The 2,640-nt window shown below is 35.2% G+C and overlaps 1 protein-coding gene across 1 annotated transcript; it reads left to right on the forward strand.

Moving 5' to 3' along the window:
• The first annotated feature begins 310 nt into the window (after positions 1-310).
• Positions 311-2,193, forward strand: LOC132555854 (uncharacterized). Its single transcript, XM_060220214.1, has 3 exons — positions 311-354; positions 596-1,509; positions 2,039-2,193. Exons 1-3 carry the CDS (start codon positions 311-313, stop codon positions 2,191-2,193), a joined length of 1,113 nt encoding a protein of 370 aa, XP_060076197.1.
• The last annotated feature ends 447 nt before the right edge of the window (positions 2,194-2,640 follow it).

Here is a 2,640-nt window from a genome sequence, read left to right on the forward strand (position 1 = left end):
AAAATAAGAAGCAAATATCAGTTTCTTAAGAAAACCCGAAGTCCAGCTCAATATCCGTGTAACAAGGACAAAAGACGAAGAAATAAATTACCCGAATAGACGTGACCGATTACTGTAAGGAAATATCCGTGTGTTTTGGACGGGAAATTGATGTCAGTCTTAATCATATAATCATAAGTAAAATATATATATATGAAACACTCAATAGTATTGTGGCATATGTATTCTCAAAACACCGTAACGATTCTGTGGAACATCATGTACTATAGTATGTGAATATTTTTCTTTTCTTTATTTAGATGAGGACAATATGAGCGGTTCACAGCCCCCTCAACACGTTAAAAAGCTAGAAAAGTCGGTATTTTTTCAATTAAATATTCGCAGAAAGGTTCGATTTCTTGCGAAATATAGTGAAAAAGGTTTTAGTGCATTTCGGATTTCGAAGAAATCGCACAGAACTGGAGTAACATTTGTACAATTTGATTTTTATGATAAGTTCATATGCTGATTAATATTTTCCTACTGTTATATTTAACATCTGCTGTGTTGAAGCATTACATCCTCTATTAAAACTACACGTTTGATATTATTTCAGAATGACGGAAACTGCAAGTCACAACAGCATTGCTCTGTCTTGTATCGTTGTCATCCTGTTTATGATTGGTCAATGGCTGCAGTATAAATTTGTTGCTATCGCGGATGAATGGTTTTTCGACATCAACTATCTTATTCCACCAACGTTGCTGTTCATCCTGGAAACTGTCTCATTTGTCCTCTTTTTCACTGTCAATCCGTTATCATCAATTAGTGACAAAGTGGAAGGAATTGTACTAGTGTTGGTTTGTCATACTTTTGGAATATTTTTATCTGGATATTTGGCTTATCATTCCCAGACCTTATATTTCACACCGGCAGCTTTACTTGGTTTACCGCTCTTGGTTATACAAAATCGATCGTGTACCGGCATCTGGGAAACACCGCTAGGGATTGTGTGTCATTTCTTTCTGACGTGTGGAGCAATTTTGATGACGTCATACCATGGAAACGACAATGGACAAGGATATATTGCATTAGCTATCACATTTTATTTTAATCTAAAGAATATAATGCTTAAACAAATGGCTACCGGAAGTAATTGTCTCGTTTTGCGCATGCGTGTAGTATGTACTTATGTTTCGATACTAATGTTATTGATATTTATCGTTGGACTTCTTGGTGTCCCTAACGTGACGTCATTGATTATCGCTGGACTCTTCTCCTCAGCTGCGTCGGTTGTGACTCTGTATATTCTATTAGAAATGGTCCTCAATAAACATTCTGTTTATTTTGTATCAATATTACATCTGTGGAGTCGGATTCTACTGGACATGATATATGTTTCTCAATCATCGTATGTGTCGATTATCACAGGAAGTGTTGTAGTTTCTATAGCAACTGTTGTGTATGTAGTTTATAACTCAGGTGAAAAAGAGAACAGATCATCAGTGATCCTAAAGGATTGTTCAAAAGGTAAGCTATATTCATGTTCAAAAAGTATGATATGCTCAACCAGAGGCGTCTCTGGCTCAACGTTCAAAAGGTAAGATATTTTCGTGTTCATAACGTAAAAGATAATTTTGTTCAAAAGTTCATTCATATTCTTATTATGTTCAAAAGGTAAAATTCATTAATGTTTAAAAGGCAGGATGTAGTCATGAGGCCGTACTTTAGTGTCTTTGTAATTCATATTAGCATTTAAGGCATTTAATCACTTTTATCTAATATGAATAACCACTTATGACACAAAACTATTTACTTTTTGTATTTTAAAGTAAAAATATGTTAATTTTTTGTATAAAATTTGTTCATTACGTGTTTCACCAAACAGCACCGCCTCTAGAAATCATTACAGTATTGTAACATACGGGAACCAGTTGGGGACATGTTTAAGCCATACTCAATGTGTTTGTTCAATCTATAAGAGACAGTAAAAATGATTGATAATTATTGACATTAAAATATATAACCTCATTCTTATTTGACTTCATGCTTGTTGCAGTGCCCCAAAATGAAGTTTATACTCGGATGGAGTTCCTCGTCTACGTTGGGTGTGTGATTGGACTGCTCATTTGTGTATTCCAACCGAGTCTGAGCGATAGAGACCGACACAATCTACAAATTATCGGAATGTACAGTACTAAGACAGCAGATTAAAGAGATCTGTATATAATATTGAATATGACTAAACATACTTCGTGCTAATGGCAAAGCTTATAGCATATTGTAAGTGTTAATGACTAAAGACACAAATGACTTAAAAACACATCCATGTGCTTCCGTCTTCTCTTTTATTTCACCAACCCTTCTTTTCTATCTCTTCAACGAAGATTTACATAGCTGTTACAAAATAGGCGATGGGAGTTACCTCCCCTCCCATAGTCTCCCCTCTTACTCACTATAAACCTTATTTATATGGCCTATACATAACATAAGAATGAAGGTTCTGTTCGTTTATAACTCGGCACGGCGTAAGCCGTCCATTAATCGTTGAGTTTCATGATCCCGACTATTTGACTTTTTGAACACCGAGTAAGGAGAGTTCCATTCAAAAATGAGGCGCAGGGTGTAAAAACTTCCCATTCTACATGGCTTCAAATGTAA

This window comes from Ylistrum balloti, unplaced genomic scaffold (assembly GCF_031769215.1).
Source record: "Ylistrum balloti isolate Yb309-2 unplaced genomic scaffold, AGI_CSIRO_Ybal_v1 Utg370520, whole genome shotgun sequence".
Taxonomy (NCBI): Eukaryota; Metazoa; Mollusca; class Bivalvia; order Pectinida; family Pectinidae; genus Ylistrum; species Ylistrum balloti.